The 25,923-nt window shown below is 44.6% G+C and overlaps 1 protein-coding gene across 2 annotated transcripts in view; it reads left to right on the forward strand.

The window, feature by feature from the left end:
• Nucleotides 1-25,923, forward strand: part of LOC309546965 (mitogen-activated protein kinase 14) — a 158,335-nt gene that overhangs the window by 42,033 nt on the left and 90,379 nt on the right. For both annotated transcript variants that reach the window (XM_082246728.1, XM_082246729.1), the window contains exons 2-3: nt 6,686-6,815; nt 25,265-25,323. In XM_082246728.1, the coding sequence (XP_082102854.1) occupies nt 6,686-6,815; nt 25,265-25,323 (189 nt within the window). The remainder of the gene's footprint in view (nt 1-6,685; nt 6,816-25,264; nt 25,324-25,923) is intronic.

Below are 25,923 nucleotides of genomic sequence, written 5' to 3' on the forward strand. Positions count from 1 at the left end.
TGATCAATATGATATACTGATACTGATGACCACGGATCACATGGTTTTCTGCATTTTGAGAGAGATAAATTGTATATTTGCGTCTGAGGTCCAGAAGAAGCTAAGGCGAAACGCGTCGACCTCTTCAGACCACTATCCTAATACTCACAAAGTGTAACTACTACAATATCTGTATATCTAATATTTTGACCTATAGATAGGATAAATGTTCTTATTTCAAACAATATGTATGTCATTGTATAATTCTGTGTTTTTGAACTTTTGTTCTTTTTTAAAAAACTTTGGTTAAATAAAAGAATATATGTTTTTTATATCTATGGTAGTCTTTTGCCTACTTAATATGTGCCTTTAAAGTCCACCAAATCTCTATCTCCCTGAGCAAACTTGTTTTGTATCATGGAGTTCCTTTTTCTCAAAGAAAAATGTGTGTTTTCACGATATTTTCAGTCTTTTTTTTTTTATTTATAGCACAAAAAATAAAAAACCCAGTATTGATCAAATACCATCAAAAGAAAGCTATTTGTGTGAAAAAAAGGACACAATTTTTGTATGGGTACAGTGTTGCATGACTGAGTAATTCTCAGTCAAAGTGTGAGAGCGCTGAAAGCTGAAAATCGGTCTGGGCAGGAAGGGGGTGAAAGTGCACTGTAGGCAAGTGGTTAAACCCTACTTGTCCATCTACCCAGATAGAATGATACTTAAAATGGATCCAGGGTTTTTGCCTAAGATAGCGTCAAAACCGGTCTCAGGATATTATCCTGACCACTTTTTGTTCCAACCCTGCAGGGGATAAGGAGTGACTGTTTCACAATCTAAATTTAAGATGAATTCTATTATGTTACCTGGAAGTAACAAGGAACTTTAGGTCTTCGGACTCATTGTTTCTTTTCTCAGGCAACAGAAAGGGCCACCAGGCATCTACAGGGTCATTTGCTTGGTGGCTTAAATCGGCTATTTTGGAGGCTTACTCCCAGATGGAATTGTCTCCCCCACTAGGAATCAGAGCACACTCTACTGGAGCTCTTGCCACCCTACATGAGCAGAAAAAGCTGGTGCCACCCCAGATCAAATTTGTAAGGCGGCTTTGTGGTCAAGTTATTTAATGTTTGTCCATCATTACAGACTGGGCCTTTGATCAGGCATTTGGCAGAAAGGTCCTTCAGGCCGTTGTCCCTACCTAGTTGGTAAGTCTTGTTTATCCTTTCAGATGCTGTCCTGAAAGACGTTAATGGAAAATCCAAGTTAGACTTACTGGTAACTTGTTTTTCAGGACAGCAGCAGCCCACCCTTGTTTTTTTTTTTTGCTGTTGTTAACCATATTATGATTGTGTTCCATCCTGGGCCGGAGGTATTCTACTACAACTGATGAGCTGTGGAGAGAAGCCTCCTTTTTTAAAGTTTGGTGGAAGTGGTGTTTCCTGTTGGCAAGTGAGAAGCCACTCTCTGTTGCTGTCCTGAAAGACTCCTGGAAAACAAGTTCCCGCTAAGTCTAACATGGATTTTTTAACACAGGTGCATCTCAAGAAATTAGAATAACATCAAAAAGTTATTTCTGTAATTCAATTTAAAAAGTGAAACTCCATATATTTTATATAAATGCATTACACATGGAGTGATTATATTTCAAGCATTTTTCTTTTAGTTTTGATGATTATGGCTTACAGCTAGTGAAAACCCAAAATTCATGATCTCAGGAAATTGGAATAATACAGAAGACCAATTAAAAAAGGATTTTAAATACAGAAATGTTGGCTTACTGAAAAGTATGTCCATATACAGTATAGTATGCACTCAATACTTAAAAAGTCGTGGCTCCTTTTGCACAAATGACTGCATCAATGCGGCAGGGCATGGAGGCGATGAGCCTGTGGCACTGCTGAGGTCTTATGGAAGCCAGGTTGCTTTAGCTGTGGCCTTCAGCTCATCTGCATTGTTGGGTTTGGTGTCTCGTCTTCCTCTTGACAATACCCCACAGATTCTCTACGTGGTTAAGGTCAGGTGAGTTTACAGTGATACCATGATCATTATAACAGGTATTGGTACTTCTGCAGTGTGGGCAGGTGCCAAGTCCTGCTGGAGAATGAAATCGGTATCTCCATAAAGCTGGTCAGCAGAGGGAAGCATGAAGTACTCTAGAATTTCCTGGTAGAGGGCTGCGCCCTGTCTTTGGACTTTATCTTTAGATTGTCAAATCCATGAGCAGGGCCCTCCTATTCCTTTTGTATTGCACTGTCTTGTAAATTGTGCTGTCCCCATTTTTTGTATTGAAAAGCGCTGCGTAAACTGTTGGTGCTATATAAATCCTGTATAATAATAATAATTAATAAAACAGTGGACCAACCCCAGCAGATAACATGGCTCCCCAAATCATCACTGATTGTGGAAACTTCACACTGGACCTCATGCAACTTGGATTCTGTGCCTCTCCACTCTTCCTCCAGACTCTGGGACCTTGACTTCCAAATAAAATGCAAAATTGCATGATGAAAAAGGACTTTTGACCACTAAGCAACAGCCTAGTCCTTTTCTCCTTAGCCCAGATAAAACGCCTCCGAAGTTGTCTCCAGTTCAGGAGTGGCTTGACACAAGGAATGCGACAGTTGTAGCCCATGTCCTGGATACATCTGTGTGGTGGCTCTTGAAGCACTGACACCAGCTGTAGTCCACTTCTTGTGAATCTTCGCCAAGTTCTTGAATGGCCTTTGCTTCACAATCCTCTCAAGGCTGCAGTTATCCCTGTGCACCTTTTTCTACTACACTTTTTTTTTACCTTCCACTCAACTTTCCATTATTATGCTTGGATACAGCACTCTGAAAAGCTAGCTTCTTCGGAAATGACCTTTTGTGCCTTACCCTCCTTGTGGAGGGTGTCAATGACAACTGTCAAGCCTGCAGTCTTCTCCATGATTGTGTAACCTACTGAGCTAGACTGAGACCATATAAAGGCTCAGGAAACCTTTACAGGTGTTTTTGAGTTAATTAGCTTTTTAGAGTTTGACACCATGAGTCTACAATATCTAACTTTTTTAAAGATTTATGAGATACTGAATTTTGGGTTTTCACTAGCTGTAAGCCACGATCATTAACATTAAAAGAAATAATTGCTTCAAATATATCAATCCGTGTCATTTTATGTAATATGAATTTCACTTTTTGAATTGAATTACTAAAATTAACTTTTTGATATTCTAATTTTTTGAGGTGCACTTGTACATTTTGGTCCACCTTGATTACATCTAATTTCAGAGAATGTCTTGTACTTTTTAAATGAATACAGGGCATTCTTTGAGCAAAATGAGGATTGTGACATCATTCATTCCACCTCTCTGCCTCATGTTGCCTTGTATTAATTGAAAAAATGTAAGATGTTCTCTGAATGTGCAGCACACAAGGATAGGAGGGTCTAATTTTGCTTTAACCACTTGCCGACCGCCGCACGACTATTTACTGCGGCGGTCAGCCCCACACAGGCAAAGTGATGTAGTACTACGTCGCTAGCCTGTGAGGCTCTAGGGAGTGAGCGCGCGCCGTTGGAGGCACGCTCCCGCTCGCTCACAGACCCCCCCCCCCCCTGACTGGCGGACCCGTTACACCGGGAGAAAGGCAGGCGGCTAATGTAAACAAAGCTGCCTGTCATTCTCCCCTGTGTAACAGCACAGATCATACGGTCCTGCTATGTAGGACCATAGATCTGTGCTGTTACATCACAAGCCACATCCAATTACAGTAAGAATCACGCCCCTAGGGACACACTTAACCCCTCCTTCTCAAATAAAGTTAACCCCTTCCCTGCCAGTGTCATTTTTACAGTAACAGTGCATATGTATAGCACTGATTACTGTAGGAATGTCACTGGTACCCCAAAAAGTATCAAAAATGTCAGTCAAGGCTCCGATCTGTCCCCAGCCTCGCAAAAAAAAATCGCAGATCGCCGCCATTACTCGTTAAAAAAAAAAAAAAAAATAAATAAAAATGACAAAAATCTTTCCCTTAGTTTGTAAACGCAATAACTTTTGCGCAAATCAATCACAATACGCTTTTTTGCGATTTTTTTTTTTTTTTTTTAACCAAACATATGTAGCAGAAAACAAATTGGCCTAAAATGTTAAAAAAATTTTGATTTATACATTTTTTTTTGGGGGGAATTACATATAAAATAATGTGAAAAATATTGTTATTTTTGCTAAATTGTAGCTCTGTTTTTGTTTATAGCGCATGATCAAAAAATCGCACAGGTGATCAAATACCACCAAAGGAAAGCTCTGTTTATGGGGAATAAAGGACGTCAAATTCGTTTGGGTACAGCGTCGCACGACCGCGCAATTGTCCGCGCAGTGCCGAATCGCAAAATAGGCCCTGGTCAGGAAGGGGGTAAAATCTTCCGGGGCTTAAGTGGTTAAGGCTGTCAGCAGATTGGCCTCTTCAAATTCAGATGGTCCCTAAAAATAAAGAGCATCTGAGCATGTGCAGCGCAGGGTAAAACCGTATGGAGTCCAGTGATGGCAAACCTTGGCACCCCAGTTGTTTTGGAACTACAGAGTGCTGGTAGTGCAGAATGCATAAGCATCATGGGAAATGTAGTTCCAAAACCTCTTGGGGTGCCAAGCTTCGCCATCACTGGTAGACACTTATTTTTAATGATTTCCATAGCTATACCTGCAAAAAGGGGCCAGTTTTAAGTAAAGTAGCAGGACCAAATTTCTGACTAAAGTCCAACATTAAGGGTCTGGGCACCTTGCAGTCATCAAGTCGATCAATTTTAGGATTGAACCGTTATGGAGAGTATGAGTACCGATACTTGTGCCTCAAATATTCGCTGATACAAAATGCACTCTAATCGCAATGCAAAGATACACATGCAGTTTAAACATGAATGTGATGTGATTGCTGTCCAACTCGCATGTGGTTTCCCTCACCGCTCCTGTGTGAACTCAGTCTGGAGTTACTATAACAAGCCTAGGTTCACACAGGAGCGGTGGTGGAAACCGCGTGTGATTCGGACTGGAATCGCACTGCATCACTGTTTAAATCGCATGCAAACCTTTGCAGTGCGATTTTGAGCCCATTTATTTTGTATGTGCTCAAACTGCACCGCAAAGGTATCGGTTTGTTATCGAAGCATTTGCACGCGTACTTGTGTAAATACTTTGTATCGGCACCTATACCGAAATCGGTGCCTGAGCAACTTTAGTCAATTCTATGTCATATCAAAAAGTGCTGAAATAGTAAGGCCATCTGTTCAAAAGTTTGTTAAACTTGAAATGGATCTTTTAATAAGATAATGATCTGAAGCATGAAAAAATCTTCGGAGGAAAGGGGTTGATTTACTAAAACTGAAAAGTGCAAAATCTTGTGCAGCGTTGCATAGAAACCTATCAAGCTTCCAGTTTTTTCGTCCAAGCCTAAAGTGGATGTAAGCCCATTCTGTAGGCTTGTACCTACAGGTAAGCCTATAATAACCTTCAGGGGATATTTACATTTAATGCAGCAGATGACATCACAGGCGCATGCGCTCTGAAGGGACGGTATACCAGTGCGGTCCCTTCAGAGCTCCGTTACTCGCATGCGTAGGAATAACCTCATCGAGGTGCGCCCCATCAGACGGCTGGAGGATGCAAACCTGGAAGGAAGATTGGATGAAGATGGAAGCATCTGTCAGAGCTCACAGCGTGGTGGTGCAGGGCTTCGTTCTAAGGTAAGTATTTCATAATGTGCTAGTTTGCGATACATACTAGTACATTATGCCTTTACTTTGCAGGGTTTTCTTTTAAAAGAAGAAAAATCAGCGCGGCTTACTTCCGCTTTAATTGAACCAGCTGATAATAGAAGCTGATTGGCTACAATGCACAGCTACACTGTATCCTCCTCCCTTCCTTTTTTTTTTTTTTTTTTGTAAGTCTCATATCGCAAATCAATAGGTTACAACTTCAGAAGTGATGTAATTAATTCTTTCGTTTCTTAGCATGCATTGTCTTGGTCACACAATTCTTTTTCATAGGAATACTAATTACAGGAAAATCGTAGTTCAGGTATCGTTTGAGAAAAATGTTCGTGTTTGTCCTTTCAGATATTTTTGCATGAACTGTCATGATTGACTCTTGAAAGCTGTGTACTAATCATCAGATCCGAAAGCTTTATTTTCGTCCAATTTTCTTATCAAATGAATTAAAAGGCTTGTGTTTACCGTAAACCTTTTATCTGTATCCACTGTTTAAAAGCAGATGTAATATTTGCCTGTTCAAATATGTTAAAAAGTAAACTGTTTCCAAGGGGTGTACTTCATTTTTCTACATGACTGTATTTCTGTAGTCTGTACTACCCAGTATAGTAGCCATGTTGTGTTAAGAATTGAATGCTGTAAGCCTATGAAAGGCTCATAATGTTCAGTACCTTTTTTTTATTGTAGGAAGGGAATGTACACTGCTAGAAATAAACCAATAGGGCTATATCCTAGTGACTGGGAAGAGCTAACAAGAATTAACTCTACAAAGAGAGCCTGCAACATAAGATGCTTACAGCTCCAGTGAGCACAACAAATTTATAGTCGCCATGGTTACCTAGTTTTATACAGCTGCATATACTTAAGTAAAAATCTTCTGGAATGTTGAGAGTATGTTAAATACAAAGCTCTGCTGGACTGAAACGTCTTAACAGATCGTAATTTTTTTTTTCTTCTGTTCCACAGCTCAGCATTTGACACAAAAACAGAACAGCGTGTAGCAGTGAAAAAACTGTCACGGCCATTTCAATCCATAATCCATGCTAAGCGTACTTATAGAGAACTTCGTCTGCTAAAGCATATGAAACATGAAAATGTGAGTAGTCTTACAAATTAAACCGATTTTCTCCAGGGTTGGGTAATATCACCCAAGTTTATAAACGACATAAGTACAGCACTAATTAATGTATACTCCAAAACAGCCAGACTACTGCTTAAAGCGAAATTAAGGACCTTTCTTTATTTGTTGCAAACGAGCAAGCTCTTTATTGCTGAAGACATGCAATAGTGACTCCCCTGTACGCATGGGAGTGACCTCATCCTGCACCAGCCAATCAAGGCCGCCGAAGACTGGCACCCAGAAGAAGCCTTGTAGAAGATGCCAGCGAGGGACCTCCTGGGCATCAGAAAGGGTTAAATACCAGCGCTATGGAGTTTCAGTATTTTATAGGACAAAAAATTAGTGGTGTAAGCTGCCCCCAACCTACCTCTGAGGTAGTGGATTAAGGAAAGTGCAGGAAATGTTGGAACTGGCGCTACCACTTTAAATGCTGTGCTTGTGCAATTCCATAATTAATGTAATTCAAACATTGTTAAAAAAGTGCATATAGTGCTTGTGATGCATAAACCAAAAAGTGCTGCGTGCTGATAAAAATATTTTAACATGGGCTGTGCTCAGTGCACCATATCATAAAATGTCACAATTTATCATAAAAACATATATGTATAAAGTGCCGAGTGCTAATAGTGCCAAAAGCCACGTGTTGTGACCCGTGCTAAAAACAATGTATGGCGCCGGTGGATGACCCACCTAAAACACCGCTGCTTACCGCACTCTTTGGGCAGGTGACTCGGCACTTCTTGGTCACTAGAATAAAAGACAAGCCTCCATTGCGTAGCATATGTTGTGCAAAATAAACCAACTTAGCATCCACTCACAGTTTAGGGAGTTCACTGTCAGCTCAAAGGTGTTCGCAGTGCCGCTTCCGCGTTCCACCGGCTCAAACCACCGTTCCCGGAAGTGACGTACTGACGTACACAAACCACGCCCTACGCGTTTTGTCATACGACGTCATCAAATGCAAGCCGCAGTTTGGAATAAATTTGCAATATCCATTGAAAGATTACATAAGCACATTTTGTAATGCCCATTGGTTCATCACCTAATGAAGCATCTCATGACAGCACCAATCAGTCTGTTGCAAGACAGACTTTAGCAGCATCCACTGGGCCATTTCTTGACTTTCTGACCATCTTATAATGCAATACCTGCCAAAGTTGAGAGAGATTTTTTTTTTCAGCTCTTATCACCCAGCACATGTCCCTATCTGGCAAGCTCTACAACCCTATTTTCTCAAATAGTCTTCCAGGATTGCATATGAGATATAGGATACACCTCCAACAGGAACTGGAAACGCATCACCGAAGACACTTTATTAGGAAGTCCTTCTGCTGAACAGGTCAGTTTAAGTGGTTTTTATTTTGTCTAGAGGAGATACATCGCCTGGAACTTGGGTGAAGGGAGGCCTCTGTTTCTAAGCCTGCTTTTCTTCCACTCACCCCTTCACCTACCTGACTCTCCTGGAGCAGCTAGTTGGGTTCTCTGCTAGAGGGACCCTACTAGGTACTGGAAGTAGCAGACTTTCCTTCTCCTTCTGTGCATGGCAAAGGTCATGTCTAGACGTGGCACACCTTGACAAGGACTAACACGGGCAGCACGGTTTCCCAGGCTGGGTGCGTGCACTGTGGAGCACCGTTGGGCGTGCAGCCTGACTGTTTCTGTTTGACCGAATGACACCAGAACTTCTGGGTGGGGTAAAATTTCTGGGTGCCAGAGCTTTTGGTTCCAAGCTGCTTTCTTGGCTAACTGGGAATGGCTGGCTGTTGCCTTAATAGTGGTTCTTTCCGGCAGTGGCTGTCAGGATGCCACAGGTGGGTTAGCGAATACTAAATTTTGGACTGTTAAATGCAGGCAGCAGCTCAGGTGGGTACGGGTCCCCTTGGCGGCAGCAGCAGGACATGGGTAAGCTGGAGATTGCTCTACCTACATGCTTTTACTGGTGTGTTTTCACCTAGCCTATAATCAATTACCTTGGGCCTCTTGGTGTTGGGCTAATTGTGGCAGGGCACTGTTGGGCTATCCCCATCTGGGGCTTCTTGGAGATAGTTTAGGGGGCCTGACTGGCTAACCTTAGCACATAGCTCTTGATAGAGGAGGAGATATCTGCCAGTGCCTGTAGCAACCTTTCTTACAGTGAAAGAGGAGATGGCTCCACCTTCCAATCCTTAGGTCTAAGAGACCCTTGGCCAACCTGACCTGTGCCCAGATCTCCTACTCTTGTGCTGTCAGCTATAGGAGTTCCTCATGGGGTGGAATTTGTGAGTGATGCACTGGCCCCACTACTCCTTCCCAGCCTGATCCACTTATTGAGCAGGTCCGGAAAAAGGACATTTGCCTCTGCTTTAAGGGAAGAGGATGACTCCTGTGAACATAGTAATGCTAATTTTCTGGCAGTAGGAGAATGCATTAGATTACATCTTCAAGGGTTAAATGTCCTTAGAAGATGTAGACAAATTCACCTTTTCAGAAAATATAATTAATTCACCTATTTTTGCAGGAAAAAAAGGTGCATTTTATTATTTTTTTTTCTGGCAGGTGCCTGGAAAGCATTGCACCGATGATTGGTGGATCAGGGGTTCAATGTCAGGCTTATGCAGACAAAAACCCTTCTTTCTGCCTGTACAAGTTGTCTGTTTTTTGAAAGTTGCAGGACTTGTGCAGGAACTCTACCTTATCTCCCCCATCGCCTTCCTTTTCCCTTATCTCACCCCCCCCATCCCCCTCCTTCTCCCTTATCTCGCCCCCCCCCCCCGAATCCCTTCCTTATCCCTTTTCTACCCCCCCCCCCTTCCTTCTCACCTTTTTTTCTTTTGGCTGCCGGTTTGTGCCTGCTCTCACTTCCTGACTTTCTACAGTGAATTCCTAGGTCCCTGGACTTAGGGCACTCATGCAGCCCCCCCCCCCCCCGGCCTCCGCCGGGAGATTGGACGATTGACATTTTATCCTACGGAATAGCTATGGTATGTGATCCTACCTAGGTTACTATTTTTTCGCTTTTTCTCATTTTCTCTGTGATTCCCCCGGATGACATCTGTTTTCAATTAAAAAAAAAAAAAAAAAAAGTTTTTAGAAAAACAATTCTTGTACTAGAAAGCTGCAGGGCTTGTGAATGAACTTTGAGAGGGCTAGTCTTTGCTCTCGCAGGTCATTCAGAACTACAAGGTGTCTGCGGTCACATGTTCCAGCCTAAATACAGGTGAACGTGGGCGTCCGCAAAGGGACCCCCCCCCCCCCCCCGGAATCTCAACTTCCCTTTTAAAGTAGTTGTTAAGCCACTTTATATTATCCTGTCTGGTCCGTTTAATAATCCTGTGTGCCCCTGTATCTGTGTTTTAAAATAACCCGTTCATTACCAGTTTTCAGGGCACCGATCCCAGCTCATGTGATCTGCCGGCTCTCTCCATCTGACAGCTGCCTGCAGTGGGGGGGGCAAGGGATTCCCCGCTGACTTCAGTTGGGAGGGGAGGAGGAGAGATATGGTGGGTAACGTGAGCGGCAATCGGTGCTCTGAAAGCTGGTACAGATTGGCTTATTTTTATAAAACAGACACAGGGGCACAAAGGATTATTAAACAGACTGTAGACCGGATATGAAACTTTAACTTAAACTACAGCAGCAGGAGGGGAGGGGGCGGGCACTGACACAGGAGCAGACAGGCAGGGAGGGAAGGGGGAGAGATGGGAGGACAGGAGGGCTCCGGATGACGGAGTCACATAGACTGACCACAGTGTCGGGGCTCAGCAGCCATGGTATTATGTGGTCAGTTTACAGAGGGGAGGGTATAGTCTGGCAGGATCAGCCAGGTAATTTAGGTGATGGAAGGGGCAAAATGACACAGCACAAAGACCGTGTTGTATAACCTGCTTTAAAGGAACGGGATCAATATTTGTTTTTTTGTTTAGGTTAACAAACGTTTTAAAAATTCTGTCATTTTTGTTTCCTTTTTACACTGTTGTATCTATTGTATGTACATAACTCTAAGGGGGAAAAGACAGAATTGTTTGTCGTTCAAAGTATTTTATTAAAGAAATACTCACGGGTTATGGCTCGCGCGGTGACTGATGTCGCTTTCATGACATTGTCGAAAAGGGGTAGAGCACGGGTGACCTTTAAAATGATGCCCCCCCCCTGGAAAAAGTTATGCGGACGCCCATGCAGGTGGAACTTGTAACGGGTTCCAAAAGGTTAGGTACCTGGCATTCAAGGGAAAAAAGGCTGTATTTTTGGTATTTTTGCATATTCAGCATGTGTTCAAGTTTAAGAGAGGAGAAGGTCAGAATTATTTTTTTGCAGTCCACTGTAGGCTCACGGAACCCATGAATTAATTTTAATTGTTTCTGTTACCTGTTTCCTGGGTGTAGCTGCCTCACAGGTATTTGGCTTTATTTCCTGCACACAGTACAATCACCAGACTGTTTCCACAACCCAGATCTGACAGAAAATGAATCACCCCTTGTCTTGCGTGGCAGCCCTTGCTTTGGTAGTGTTGCAGCTAGTTACACTATTAGCTCTTTGGAGGACATATGTGGTACTGATGTATCCATCTTGTAACACAATGTTATACCGCTTCATAGCTTCCTTTGTATGAGGAGAGAGAGTCTGTTACTACAAAGGATTAGGGCATTTTTTTGTAATGTCTTGCATTGCTGCACTTGTCTAACTGCAAGTTAATTCTTCTATTTGTTAATGGTTGTCAGTAACCTTGATGATTTTATTTCATCACACTATGCTCCCTCACAGATACAAGTGTTCATTTTAGGACCTATTGCAGAAGAATTTTGGTATTGCCTAACATTTCCTGAGGTGCTGTGGTTATGGTCTCAATTAGGTCAGCCCACTACTGCTTGGTCTTTTCAGTGTAAGCAGGTGTACAGTAACTTGGGTTATCAATGGGGCAATCGTGACACAACTTTTTTGGGGTTGCCTGCTGTTGCACATTTGGGGAGAGGTATGGGTCTTGTAGATAGTAATGCAAGTTTGAATGCATGGGGCTTTGTTATACAAGGCTTTAGGTGGTGGAGAATTGCTTCTGCAACAGACCCCGCTTACTGTGGTTCTAGAAAAGAATCGCCCCACTTTAAAATAATCAAATTTTGTTGCTTTGCAGCCTGAAATGAAAACATACCGTTTTTATTTTATCCAGCTGCTTTCACTCTTTGCAGCTTAGGACATCCATGTGAAAGATCTAACACCAATATGTCAGAAAAAAAATTAAAAACAGTTGCATAAAAGATCACCCCCCCCCCCCCTCCTAAAAATGACTTGTAAACTCAAACTGGTGTAGCTAATCACCTTCTCAATGACGAACAAAGCCATTTGACTTTCAACTGTGATCAGCTGTGGTCACTTTGGTTAGCTCAGCATGAAAAGCGCTTTCCTGAAGCATTTTAGTCCCTGGTAGTGCAACTGAAGCAAAACATCTATGGGTGGCAAGGACTGTCAAAAGATCTCTGGGATAAAGCTGTGGACAGGAACAAGACAGGAAATGGATGCAAAAAAAAAAAAAAAAATTCAAAGGCTTTATCAATGCTTAGAAGCACAGTGAAGTCTAACCAGTTCCGGACCGCCCGCCGCAGTTTTACTGCAGCAGGCAGCCCCTCCTACACGAACTGACGTAGGACTATATCAGTTGCGTGCCTGTTGGGGCATCTGTTGTCGGCTGTCCCTCCTCTACACTAATTAAGGCAAAAGGGTAGCGCTTCAAAGTACACAGCAAAGACTGAATGTGTAATAGTCCATGCATACAGAGAAATTCACCACTGGGTAGTAGGTGAAAGATGATCCACTTTATTGATACTGTAAAAAGTGCAATAAAATGAGCCCAAAATTCCAGACCGAAGTGTCTATGCGGCAAACCAACTAACCATGCCGCCAACAAGATGGCTGCGCTCCAAGGAGACAGGAGCCGGAAGTAGCATTACCGGAAGTCGTAACCTGGATGTGCTGTTAGTGCACGTCTGAAGAAAAGTAGAGGGACGGAAGGCCCTGCAGGACAGTCTTTAATGTAGGACAACGCGTTTTGAAGAGCCAAGCTTCTTTATTAAGGCAGATCAGCACGTGGAAGCTAGGGTTGCCACCGCCATCCCTTTAAACCAGGACACCCATTAATTACACAGGTTCAGTGGCTGATTAAGATGGTAATTAAACTCTGTGCCTTATGTGCGTTATATCATCCTCCGAACCTATGTAATGTGTCCTGGATGGACACCCTAGTGGAGGCAAAATCAAGACAGTGGTTTGCGGATCTCGGTACTGGGGGCCCCGGTGATCATGTCATCGTATCACAATGTCGTCAAAGCTGTTCTGAATTTATTCATTCATTCATAACTGCTGTGTTGACTATGCTGCTATTGGCCCAAACACCAGTTTTCGCAGAAGGACTTACTTTTTAAAGGATCTTTGATGCTTTATCTCATATGCTGTCCTGGAAGACTCAGAAAAGTTGCAGGTAAGTCTAACTCCAAATTGTATCTGCTGTAATTAAATAACTATAGGTCTTGTTCCTTCTCAAGCCTGTGACTGGACCATGAAAGGTGACACTGCAGGCCTACGAGCCCATATGCCTCTTTTTTTTTCTCCATTAGCTCTTGTCTAGTGTACTATCCTGTAACGCTGTATGCAGATTCTGAAAATCCCAGTAATAAATACTTTTGTAAAAGAGGTGACTGCAGACTAATGAGCTCATTTCTCTCTCGCTCCTTACAGGATGTTCCTTATTAGCACATAAACACTGCAGTACAACTGACCATGTTTTTCAAATTTATTGATTGAAAACGATAGAACTATGTTCAGATCTGTGAAAAAAGAAAAAAAAAATGCAGTACTGATCAAATGTTTTTTTGGAGCCCTAAACAATTTTTACCTCCGCATCTATCGATAAGCATTGGGGAGAAATTCCTTTTCAAAGTTTACTGAAATCCTAGCTATTTTTCTAATGCCAAAGAATCTTTGCAGCCTGACAGCCTTCTGATGCAAAGAACCAGCAGGTTTTCCTAAGCTATTAGGGCTTGTTCGCACGTGTTGATTATAAAGAATGAAGCAATGCTAATTAGCGCACCTATAGCGTTTATTTTGTGTTTTTTGAAGCATTGAAAAAGCTTCAAGAATGCTTGATAAATGCCCGTGAAAGAGTTGCTTTTCTAATGGAAGTACAGTTAGGTGACTAGGTCCATACATTTTTTTTGGACATAGGCACAATTTTAATACTTTTGGCTCTGTATGCCCCCAGAATAAAATAAAGCAAAAAAATCCAAATGAATTTGAAGTGCAGACTTTAAACTTTTAATTCAAGGGGTTTCAAGTACAAATTTTAGGGGCTGAAACCATTTTTATACACAGTCCCCCCATTTTCAGGGGCTCAAATGTAATTGGACAAATTAATATCCATAAATAAAATGTTCATTTTTATTTTGTTTAGAATCCTTTACTGGCAATGATGTCCGGAACCCATGGACATTACCAAAGACTGGGTTTTCTCCTTTCTGATGCTTTGCCAGGTTCTAACTGCAGTTGTCTTAATTTCTTGTTTGTGGATCTTTCTGCCTTTTAGTTTTGCCTTCATCAAGTGAAATGCATGCTCAGTTTGGTTGAGATCAGGTGATTAACTTGGCCATTGCAGAATATTCCACTTCTTTTCCTTCAAAAGCTCCTGGGTTGCTTTTGCAGTGTGTTTTGGATCATTGTCCATCTGTACTGTGAAACTCCGTCCAATCAACTTTGCTGCATTTGGCAGCATCTGGGCTGACAGCATAGCTCCGAACACTGGAGAGTTCACCCGGCCGCTTCTGACACATCAATAAACACCAATGACCCAGTGCCACTGGAAACTATGCAAACCCATGCCATTACACTGCCTCCACCATGTTTTATAGAGGACGTTGTGTGCTTCGGATCATGAGCTGTTCCAAGCCTTCCCCACCCTTTTTTTTTTTTTTTTTTTTTGTTCCTGTCATTCTGGTACAACTTATTCTATGTTTCATCCATCCAAAGAATGCTTTTACAGAACTGGTCTTGCTTTTTTTCTTTTTAGATGTTTTTTTGGCAAAGCCTAATCTTGTCTTGTAGACTTTGACAATGATTCGTCCACCTCCTGGAGAGTGTCCACTTGTCTGGATGTTGTAAATAGGCTTTTCTTTATCATAGAGAGTATCCTGCAATCATCCACCACTGTAGTCTTCCATGGTCGTCCAGGCCTATTTATGTTGCTGAGCTCACCAGTGTGTTCTTCTTTCCTCAGAATGTACCAAACTGTTGATTTGGCCACTCCTAAAGTTGCTGCTTATCACTCTGATGGATTTGTTTCATTTTTGAAGCCTTACAATGGCCTGTTTCACTTGCATGGACATCTACTTTGAATTCATGATGTAGGTTCCCAGCAATAGATTCGAAATGCAAATACCTCACTTAAAATCCACTCTAGACCTTTTTACCTGCTTAATAGATGAACAAAGGAGTAGCCCACACCTGGCCATGAAATGGCTTTTGATTCAATTGTCCAATTACTTTTGGCCCCTTGAAAAAGGGGGATGGCTATTAGGAGCTGCAATTCCTAAACCCTTCCTCTGATTTTGATGTACATACCCTCAAATTTAACCCCGAGTGTGTTCACTTTCAGCACATATCCACTCTATAACTATAGCTTGAATATGTTTTGGTAAATACCTCTAAAAAACTAAAATTGTGCCTGTGTCCAAATATACATGATCTCACAAAAGTGAGTACACCCCTCACATTTTTGTAAATATTTTTATTATATCTTTTCATGTGACTACATTGTAGCAAAGTGTAATTTCTTCAGTGTTAAATGTTGACGCCCTCGGAAGAAGTCATTGGTTGACGAAACCGGTCAGGGCGTGGTTCCGCGGTCACGAGGTTCCAGCGTTTGGTGTCATGCCCAAGGGTCTGTCTACTTAGGTACCGAGTGGAGACCGTTTAACATCAGTGGAAGCTGACCTGACGCAAGTTTACCTCATTACATGCCTCTTTACATTGAATGTTTGTGAGTGCAACTTTTGCAGAGTTTTATGTTCATGTGTGAATAAACGTGTGGTTTAGCAATATTACGCTATGTGCAACCACTCTGACACTCAGTTACACAGATTTTGATTTCCATTTCCCTGCCTTTTCACTTCTGGTTTTGGGTTTACTTTACCCTACATCACTTTTTGTCTTGGGCTTAGTATCAGTATTGTACCCCCATTATTATTATTATTATTATTATTATTATTATTATTATCATTATTACTATGGCTTACCTCCATTTATCTATTACCCTTTTATTAGATTTCAATACAGCCCTATTTGACCTAATGGATTTTCACACATTGCCTGTGGACCTTGCGCGTTGGCCCTGTGCGGAGTATTCGCCCCTCAGTTCCCTTCATGAACGTATTCCTGGGTGGCCAACAGCCCCTTTGATAGTTTTTATATTTTCTTGTAAGTCATTTTTCATATTCAACATCCAACCTCTGAGTGTAACCCCTGATTGGATGCAATATTATGCCATATATTTTTTAGAAACCCAAATGTGCCAGCTCCTGATGAAGTGAAATTCCTTTCACGAAACGCGTAGAGCCCAAGAGGCCATTGAACTGTTTGCCAATTTTCAACATGCATCGAACACCATTTACAATTCTAACTTATGTCTGTTGATCTATTCTGTATATGTTTGTATCATTTATTATAGTTTTACCATTGTATTTTTTTGTACATTGTATACATCCCCTTTGAATCAATGTAGATCCATATTACTGATGTTTAAGTGCTATAGAACTTGTTAATAAACACGCGATAATTAATCATATGCCTCTTTATGCTTACCAGCAGTTGTATATGTATTACCATTATATCATTATGTGTACACTGGCCACACCTCATACAAAGTCTCAAGTTTTTAGTTTGAACACCATGTGTTCCCCATGCTCTATGTCTACAGTCAAGCATGGTGGTGGGAGTGTCCTGGTCTGGGGCTGCATGAGTGCTGCCAGCACTGGGGAGCTACAGTTTGAGGGAACCATGAATGCCAACATGTACTGTGACATGCTGAAGCAGAGCATGATCCCCTTCCTTCAGAGACTGGGCCGCAGGGCAGTATTCCAGCATAACAACCCCAAACGCACCTCCAAGATGACCACTGCCTTCTTAAGAAGCTGAGGGTAAAGGTGATGGACTGGCCAAGCATGTCTAAAGACCTAAACCCTATTGAGCATCTGTGGGGCATCCTCAAACGGAAGGTGGAGGAGCACAAGGTCTCTAACATCCACCAGCTCCGTGATGATGTCATGGAGGATTTGAAGAGGACTACAGTGGCAACCTGTGAAGCTCTAGTGAACTCCTTGCCCAAGAGGGTTCAGGCAGTGCTTGGAAAATAATGGGGGCCACACAAAATATTGACACTTTGGGCCCAATTTGGACATTTTCACTTAGGGGTGTACTCACTTTTGTTGCCAGCGGTTAAGACATTAATGGCTGTGTGTTATTTTGAGGGGACAGCAAATATACACTGTTATACAAGCTTTGAAGCAAAGTGTAATTTCTTCAGTGTTATCACATGAAAAGATATAATAAAATATTTACAAAAATGTGAGGGGTGTACTTTCTCTTTTGTGAGATACTGTATATGAACCTAACTGTACCCAAGTGATGTAGAGGAAATTGTCTTATTTGAGGAGTGTTTAGGTTGTGGTGTGATGGCAGACATTTCTGTGAATTTGTACTTTTGATCTCTTTTGACATTTGGGCTTGACCAGCTCAACTTTGCTGAAATGAAAAGCTTTGCCATGGGAATAATGTTCAATGCCTCTGCTCCTGCCTGGCGCTGTCAGTATGTCTGGCTTAATGTTTTTGTCTGCACACAGAAACAAATGGTGTTACCACACAACTGCTCTGTAGAAACAGGAATTGGCTGGAGCTGCTCTGTCCTAGTTTTTTATTTCCCAGTGCATTTATAAATGCTTCACTAACATTTCATAAATGCTTCCGTGTACAGGCAAAAGCATCAAGCCACCCAGCAATACTGACAGTGCCGGGTAAGAGCAGGGGCATTGAGCGTTATGGCAAGTGGTAAAGCTTTTTGTTTCAGCAGAGTTGAGCTGGACCAAGCCAATTGTCAGAGATCAAAGTATACAAATCCATCTTGCAGAGAATTCACAAAAATCAGACCACAACCTAACCATGTCTCTAAGCAGAGCATTTCCTCTATATCACTTTCCCTTTAATGGATAAGTTCATCTTGGTAAAAAAAAACACACACATCTTTTTGCAAGTTAAAAAAAAAAAGTGCATTTTTGTTTTCATTATTAGGAGCCTGAAAAGCATTGCACCTGTAATCTGCAGGACTCTTGCAGACTGTCAGTGTAAGCTGTCTGCTAGTTCCTCGTACAGGCAAGCAGTTTTGCAATGACAGTAAGAAACCAGGAACTACCAAGAGCTCAACAGCGCCATGGTAGTTCATTGAAAACTACAAGCCAACAGCCGCAAAGTCTGTCGGTAGTTTTAGTTCTCCCATTCACTCCAACTCTGTGAAGAAAAGGTGACGGTGGGTGGGTGGAACCCTGCGCAGATGTGCTGTTAAAAAAATAAAAAATACATTTGTGATACTGAGTTTAGGGAGAAGATCCCTGGCTCACTGTTACTAGAGCTGTCTGGTCAGGGAGAGGCTGCAGCAGTGGGAACATGTTCTAGGGTGGAACATGTAACATGTTTCCAAAGGTGAACTTATCCATTCACTTTGCACTAGAAAAGCACCACTTTTGTGGGCATTTATTAAGCATTCAGATTTTTCAGTGATATAAAAATGTCAAAAATACTTTTTCTCTTACGTCCTCCGACAGTCGCCGCCATCTTCATATTCGTCACAATGGGGTATTAGACTTTGCTCCGTAGGAGTAGCTAGGCAACAGAATATGTCAGTATTAAAGCTTTTAACATATCCCCACCCCAGGGGGTGGTCCCCTCAGTCTATACCATCCTGCTTCCTGTTTCCTGCTTCAGTTTCAATGTCTAGCTTGTCAGGAGTAGCTGGATGTCTCTATGCTGGGGCATTTTGTCTCAGCCTTCTCTCTTTTTTGATTTTATTTGAGTTTTTTCTCTTTCTTTATTTAGCTGTTATTTTTACCAGCAATAGTTAGATCTTCGGATGAAGAGGATAATGCGGGCTGCGTCTCGGGCTGACTCCCCTGGTCGCAGGTTGTGGGTCAGTGGCTTCTCAGCCCGCCATCAAGCGTTCAGTCAGGTACCGCTCCTGAGTTTTCTGAACGACCCATCCCTGTTCCGTGCAGGGATGCTAGGGTGAGGTGGCTACCTCACTGGATGCTGTGCGGTTTCTCAACCCACCTTCTGCTGCGTCCTGGATGCGACTCTCCCTGTCATGTACAGCGGCTTGTTCGCCTGTGCGGGTCCCCCACGCCATGTAAGAGGTAAGTGTATTCATGTGGGGACCTGTCTGTCTGGGGGGTGTCAGTCTGGGACTGTTACCTTGCCCTGTGTTCACACTATTGATGTTTCCCTATCTCTCACACTGCATGATGTGGGCTGCAAGGAGGGGGGGCTGTGCTGCACTTCTGTGTCAGTCTGAGTGTGTGAACGGCTGTGTGCTGTGGAACTTGATGCTATCATGTTTGGGGCACATTACAGCGCCGCTGCGGCGGTCCACCATGTTCTTTATAACTATGTGGTGTATTTTTATTCCACCTTCATGAGGTGGGGGAGTGGCGGTTTCGGCGCCAAACGGCGCCATTTTGGCTGTACTCGCTCTGGCCGCATGGTACACATGCATGGCGGCCATTTTCTTGTAGCCTCCCATAGGCTTTAATGGAGCGCCCTGAATATCAGCAATTCCTTTTCTTCAGGAGCACCGATCTGGCCAGCAGCAGCAGCGGTCTCTCCAGGTTTTTTCCCTCTATTCTCTGTATCCTTGCCTGAGTATAACTTCTCCCTGTGGGGGTCCCTGGTGTGGGTGTGCTTGTGTGGCGGTGGGCTACGTTCGCAGCGCCTTATTTAAAGGGGCGGTCACCCATTTTATTTTACTCATTTTGGGGCATGGATTCTCAGGAAAGCAAATTTCCTGTCACATTGGTGGGAAGCCAGGGGACTGCGGTTTTCCCCCTCGGGGGGGGGGGGGGGGATTTGGCTACGATTGCGGCTAGCCTTGCGACTCAGGTGCAATTGCTGATGGCTGCTCAATCCTCAAAAAGGCCCAGAGTTTTTAATTTCCTCTGATTCAGAGGGTGTTGGTGATGGGGCTGCTGTTGCTGGGGTCTCCTTGTCGGGGTTCCGTTCCTCCCTGGACCTTGTAGGGTCAGAAATGGAGGCTGAGGTTGAGGGGGTTGATATTTCTCCCCCTGGCTCGTCTGAAGAGCTTGCACTCATGGATGAATTGGTTGCTTCTATCAAGCAAACACTGCGTTTACAGGATGAACCTTGTCCTCCTGCTGCCTTGGCGGCTTATGGGACGCAGAAAAGACGCAAAACATCGCAGGTATTTCCCTGCACTGATGATTTTCAATGCGCTGTAAAGGAACATTGGCGTAATATACGCAAGCCTTTTGCTATACCAAGTAGGTTTCAGCTGTGCTATCCTGTTACGCCCGCTACTGATGAGCGTTGGTGTGTCCCACCTCCGGTGCATCACGCGATAGCGGTTCTGAATAAGCCAACTGCGATTCCTGCTGAGGATATCCCGGTGTTCCGGGATGCCACGGACAAACGGACGGAGTCCCTTGCCCGTCATGCCTATTCTATTATGGGTTCTATGCTGAAAGCTTTATTTGCTTCACTTATGGCGGCCCGGGCTGTCGCGAGCTGGACGCAGGTGCTTAATCGCGTCCTGGTGGCTGATTCTGCCCTCCAGGTGACTTTGGATATGGTGGATCAAATCCACCAGGGTGTCATGTATTTGTGTGATGTGGACCTGGATATGGTTCCGTTGGCTGCACGTGTACATGGTGTGGCGGTATTGTCTCGCCGTTTTGGTTTGGTTGAAGTGTTGGTCGGTGGACCAATCTTCGCGTAAGACCTTGGCTAATCTGCCCTATGATGATTCTCGCCTTTTTTGGTGAGTCCCTAGATACGTAATTAGGGGGATCGCGGGTGGTAAGAGCACGCTCTTACCCTAATCCCACAAGGCTAAGACGGCTCCTGGTAAGAAGCCGTGGACTGGTAAGCAAAAGTCCGGCCAGTCCGGTTCAGCGGCCCACAACAGTGCGGCCTGAAGGGGCGCCCTCACCCGACTCTGGGGTGGGGGGACGCTTGCTCGGTTTCCTTCAGCCATGGCTGTCCCGGGTTCGGGACAGGTGGGTTCAGGAAATCGTTCGATCTGGCTACGAGATCGAGTTTCTCTATAGGCCGGAGCGCAGATTTTTTCCCTCAAATCTTCTACTGTCCCCGAAGCGTTTGCGGGATCTGCATCTAGCGGTGCAGGACCTGAGGACTCAGGGAGTGGTGGTCCCGGTGCCTCATCGGGACAGGTTTCGGGGGTTCTATTCCAATCTGTTCACCGTGCCCGGGAGGCGGGCAAGGTACGTCCGATTCTGGACTTAAAGGCGCTGAACCTCTTTGTGCGGGTGCGCAAGTTCCGCATGGAATCTCTGCGGTCGGTGGTGGCTGCCCTGGTTCCGGGGGAGTTCATGGCTTCCATCGACTTGAAGGATGCGTATCTTCACATCCCGAATTTCGAGGGTCACCAGAGGTACCTTCGATTCGCCATAGCGGAGGATCACTACCAATTTGTGGCGTTGCCCTTTGGTCTCGCCTCGGCTCCACGGGTGTTCACCAAGGTGCGGGCACCGGTTTTGGCTTTGTTGAGAGCCCAGGGCGTCTCTGTCCTAGGGTATCTGGACGATATTCTGGTTCGGTCTGCGACCAGCCAGGGTCTGGAGAAGGCTCTGTCCGTTACGATGCAGTCTCTGCAGGAGTTTGGTTGGACGATAACTTTTCCAAAGTCAGCACTGTGCCCATCGGTTCGTCTCCCTTACCTGGGAATGGTTCTGGACTCTGTCCAGGCGAAGGTCTTCCTACCGGACGACAAACTCAGGACTCTTCAGGAAGGAAGTCAGGTCCCTCAGGGGCGCTCCGTCCTCGTCCACTCGGACGTGCATGAGATGTCTGGGATTGATGGTCTCGGCTTTCGAGGCGATTCCCTTCGCCCAGTTTCACACGCGGGGTCTCCAAGCGGAGATCCTGTCCAGGTGGGACGGGCGACCGCGATCTCTGGATCCGGATTTCGTTGGGCCATCGCACCAGAAGGGTTCTTCTGTGGTGGCTCCTGTCCCCGCCGGTGTCGGGGGGCAAGTCTTTTCGTCCTCTCTCATGGACGGTGGTCACCACGGATGCCAGCCTGTCAGGCTGGGGTGGTGTTCTGGGCGTTCTGTCCGCCCAGGGAACTTGGTCGGAGGGGGAATCCTCCCTTCCGGTCAGCATTCTGGAATTGCGTGCGATGAGTCTCTGCCTTCAACGTTGGCCGGACAGGCTGCAGGGCTGTCCGGTTCGGGTGCAGACGGACATTGCCACGGCGGTGGCTTACGTCATTCGCCAAGGGGACACCAAGAGGGCCCGGGTGGCTCGGGAAGTGGCCGACATTCTGTCTTGGGCCGAGACGCATGTCCCGGCGATATCGGCGGTTCACATTCCAGGGGTTGGAGAACTGGCGGGCGGATTATCTGATGCCGCCAGTCCCTGGACCAGGGGGAATGGCCTCTCCGTCCGGGTGTTCTCCAGATGTTGTGCGCGACGTGGGGGTCTTCCGGAGGTGGACCTGTTCGCGTCTCGTCTGTACAGCAAGGTGTGCAGGTTCGTGGCAAGGCCACGCGATCCTTGGGCAGACGCGTCAGACGCGTTGGTAGCTCCGTGGCATCAGTACCGACTGATGTATGCGTTTTCACCGTTTCAATTGCTGCCCAGGGTTCTTCGCAGGTTGGTCTCGGAACCAAAACACGGTGATTCTTGTGACACCGGACTGGCCTCGCCGGTCCTGGTACGCAGACCTCGTGCATTTGCCGGTCGACGCCCCGTGGCGTCTGCCTCTTCGGGAAGATCTCCGGTCTCAAGGGCTGATATTTCATCCTGCCTTGCAGTCGCTGGCCTTGCCGGCCTGGCTGTTGAAACCGAGGCCCTGAGGGATAGGGGTCTCTCCCCTGAGGTCATTCACACTTTGATCGACGCAAGGAATTTTTCCTCGGGGTAGGTCTTTTACCGTATTTCGGAGGCCTATTTTGCCTGGTGTGAGTTCAGGGGGTCTTCACCTCGCCCGTGGTCGGTGTCTGGGGTGTTGTCCTTCCTTCGAAAGGGTGTTGACAGCGTTTGGCGCTGGCTATGATCAAGGGTCAGGTGTCTGCGATGGCCGTTCTTTTTTTCAACGTCCTATGGCATCTATCTCCTTGATTGGCACTTTTGTTCGGGGGCATCTGGTCCCTCCTAGGAGGGTGCCTCTGCCTCCTTGGGACTGGAATCTTGTTCTGTCTGTGTTACAACATGGTTCTTTTTTGAACGGATCGGGTAGATCTCGTTGTCTATGTTGTCCTAGAAGGTCACCTTTTTTGGTGGCGATCAATTCGGCTCGCAGAGTGTCGGAGCTGGCAGCCTGTCCTGCTATTGTCCGTATCTGGTCAATCACTTGGTTAAGGTGGTCTTGCGACCTAACCCTTCTTTTTTTCCGAAGAGGGTTTCGGAATTTCACCTCAATGAGGACATTGTCTTGCCTTGGCCTTGCGCGAAGTCTGAACATTCGGAGGAGGTGGTGTTGCACTCCTTGGATGCTGTTCATGGCGATTAGGGTTTACCTAAAATCGTCTGAATCTTTTCACAAGTCGGATTCTTTGTTTGTCCTTCCGGGGGTCCTCGGAAGGGCGTGGCGGAGTCGGCTTCTGCCGTCGCCAATTGGTTCAGACAGGCCGTTGAACAGGCCTATGCTTTGCGGGGAAAAGTTTCCCTTATGCCTGTGAGGGCGCACTCTACCAAATCTCTGAGTACGTCTTGGGCCTGTCGTCATGGGGCTTCTGTGGCCCAGGTGTGTAGGGCGGCGACTTGGTCGACCGTGCACACCTTCACTCTGTTCCACAGAGTGGATGTTCAAGCATCGGCAGATGCTTCCTTTGGCCGCAAGGTTCTTAGTGCGGTGGTCCCTTTGGGTCCCTGGTTTTGGTCCTTTGGGCTGTTTGGGATTTCTTTGTATCCCCGGGTTATTTGTTTTTTTTCCTGGGTTATTGCTCCCGTTGAGCAAATTTTTTCTCGTGTTGCCCAGCTGGTTTCCTTCCTTTGGTAAGGTTACTTTCTTGATGTGGAGACTGCGTTGCCTTTAGGCGCGGCTGCGTTTCTCACCCCTCATGTTTGCACTGCTTTGGGACGTCCCCATTGTGACGAATATGAAGATGGCGGCGACTGTCGGAGGACGTAAGAGAAAACGGAATTTTTGTAAAATCTTACCTGTAAAATTCCTTTCTCTGAGTCCTCCGACAGTCGCCGCCCCCGCCCCTCTTTTGGGGTTTAGGTACTCTACTGCTATTCCACTGAAACTGAAGCAGGAAACAGGAAGCAGGAGGGTATAGACTGAGGGGACCACCCCCTGGGGTGGGGATATGTTAAAAGCTTTAATACTGACATATTCTGTTGCCTAGCTACTCCTACGGACCAAAGTCTAATACCCCATTGTGACGAATATGAAGATGGCGGCGACTGTCGGAGGACTCAGAGAAAGGAATTTTACAGGTAAGATTTTACAAAAATTCCGTTATATGCTATAGGTGCAATAATAAACTTTTCTTCATTCTTTATAATCAACCCACGTGTGAATGAGCCCTAAGGCTTTGTCACACAAATGTTTTGGCTGCTTTTTTTGCTGCTCCCCCACTGCCTAGCAAAGCTCTTCGTTGATTTTAAAATGGTAAGTGAATAGAGCTGTACACATGCATTAGGTGGCCTTGCATTGCAGTGAGGCAAAAAAACCCTGCCTGCAGCTGCTTTAGTTGTCTTGCGTGCAGTAACCAAGCCTGTAATAGTAATGCAATTTTAAGATGTGGTTGCAAAGCATTTATAATGCTCAGAATGGTCAAAAAATTAGCACATTTGGAGAGTGTAATTTGACGTAAATGTACGTGCAATGCATTTGTATATTACCACTATAGGCGTGTTAATGAAAGGCAGCATTATTTACCGCATGTGTGAACTTGGCCTAAGAAACTTACTGCTTGCTATGAAAAACGATATAAGACTATGTAAATGGTTTAAAGTGGTATTAAACTCAGAACCAAAAAATCTAATGTATTGCAGCTTACCAGTCCTTGCATTTTAAGCTCTCCCCCCCCCCACCCCCCCTCTGTTTTCACCTGGGAATCTAGCCAGAAATGCACCTCCTGTATTAGCGCACCCCCAGGTATTTATTTCATTTAGGTCTTATAGCTGTGTTTTGTAATAGGTTTCATATCTTGTTACAGGTAATCGGACTCTTAGATGTTTTTACCCCTTCAAAGTCATTTGATGACTTTAATGATGTGTGAGTATGAGATTTTTTTTTTTTTCTGTCATAAATATTCTGGATGTATCTACTTGATAAAGACTTGTGTGTGCTTTTTCTGCTGAGACGAATGTATAGGCTGTCTTTTTTGACACCTTCTTTGTATATTCGTTGTCTGTCCAATATAAGCATGTTGCAAGTGATGTTTGAACTTGTTTGAGGTCACTGACTCATTATTGATGCCAATGGATCAGCCAGATGCCTAGAAAGTTCAGAAAACATGGACATCAATGGCAGCCTCTCAATCCAATTCTCCTTTTAAAAAGTTGCCTACTCTGTCAAGGTATAGGGCAGTTCTGGTCAGAAAATATTACTTAGGCCTGTGCCTCTTAACTTTCTATTTGGAGTCCTATACTGATAGTAAAGTTTGTCAAGATTAATGACTTTAGAGTGTTTTGTAATTTTTTTTTAATAGTAAAAGTTCTACCTAAAAAGCATACTCCAGAAGATACCCGATAATACCTTTCCTTGACCAGAAACCAGATTTTCTTTGATTGCTGGCCCAAGAATTGCCAACCACCCCCTCTTCACTGAGACTACCTCTGAGGCCACTAAGGACACTTGGTTGGACAGGGGGAT

Source organism: Pelophylax lessonae, assembly GCF_965119305.1.
Source record: "Pelophylax lessonae genome assembly, chromosome: 2".
Taxonomy (NCBI): domain Eukaryota; kingdom Metazoa; phylum Chordata; class Amphibia; order Anura; family Ranidae; genus Pelophylax; species Pelophylax lessonae.